Here is a 1,027-nt window from a genome sequence, read left to right as displayed (position 1 = left end):
GTGCTGCTCTCCCCCCTGACCAAGACCCGGGCCGCCGCCGTGCAGCGGCGGCTGGATACCTACTCCCGCTCTCGCAGGAGGAAGAACAAGCATCCTGTGCGTGATGTCCGAGACATTTTTGGCGTGGTCAGCTCTGAGGTATGTCGATTTAGCGGGAGCTCCCGAAGGTCTTTGTTGCGTTGTGGTAGCCGACTTGGCTTTCTGGGTCCAGGGCAGCTTTCATTTCCAGACAGACGACTTCCTCTTTTGAGCTGAGATGACGCTGAGATTGCAGGAATTCTGCATTCAGGCTGCAGCGCTGGGAAATTGCTACAAAGCCTGGGGGTCCACCAGCTTCTAAAGACTGCTGGAGGACTTCTGTGTAGTGCCCACGGCGCTGCAGCCGCGTGGAGCACTGGTATCCTTTGGAGCCCTCTTGTGTTGTCTTTATTCCAGTGGCATGTCAAACCATTACTGACCAAAAAAAGAGGTAACTTGGTAAATTCAGTTCTGGTAAGCTGATCTTCTGCAGCTGGTAATTCTAGAGAAAGACTAGCCCCTGCCTTTTTTTACTTTTTGTCAGAGAATACATGACCATTAACTTCTTAGCTGCTTTTTTGCTGTGCTGCTCCTCTTTTGTTTGTGGCCACAGGTGGAGTATCCTTATTTTTTTCTAGAGGCTGCTGGAAAGTATCGCAATCAGGGCTCCATGTGACTTTCTCTGCTCGGTCAAGTGTCTAGTCAGAAGGTATTGAGCTTAGCCAAGATCTACCTTTTTCGGTAGCATGGCACCCTGCTGTCTACCAGAATTGAATCCTGTTCCTCAGCCTGAGCATCTTTGAAACATCTGTTACTATAATAAGATGAATTATACCCAAATAAATCCCTGGAATGCCTTAACAGAATGACACTGCCAGTCTGCAATGTCGCTGGAAACTGCTGGTGGTTGTGTTCTTTTGTAACGTCCCAGTGTTGAGGTGCAGATGGCTTCTTTACTGTGAATTGCACTGAGACAGAGTCATGGTTGATTTGCTTTTGTAGAGCATCG

At 48.8% G+C, this 1,027-nt stretch overlaps 1 protein-coding gene across 1 annotated transcript in view; it reads left to right on the top strand.

Annotated features, from left to right (window-relative positions):
- The window catches only part of ARHGAP40 (Rho GTPase activating protein 40), a gene marked incomplete at its 5' end in the record, with an annotated part of 13,651 nt that overhangs the window by 83 nt on the left and 12,541 nt on the right, over nucleotides 1-1,027 (top strand). The window contains one exon of the mRNA XM_010292872.1: nucleotides 1-138. This exon is cut by the window's left edge and continues 83 nt beyond it. Coding sequence (XP_010291174.1) covers nucleotides 1-138 — 138 coding nt within the window. The remainder of the gene's footprint in view (nucleotides 139-1,027) is intronic.

The sequence above is a fragment of the Phaethon lepturus genome, unplaced genomic scaffold, assembly GCF_000687285.1.
Source record: "Phaethon lepturus isolate BGI_N335 unplaced genomic scaffold, ASM68728v1 scaffold50888, whole genome shotgun sequence".
Lineage (NCBI taxonomy): Eukaryota > Metazoa > Chordata > Aves > Phaethontiformes > Phaethontidae > Phaethon > Phaethon lepturus.
This window is presented reverse-complemented; position numbering and strand designations above follow the sequence as displayed.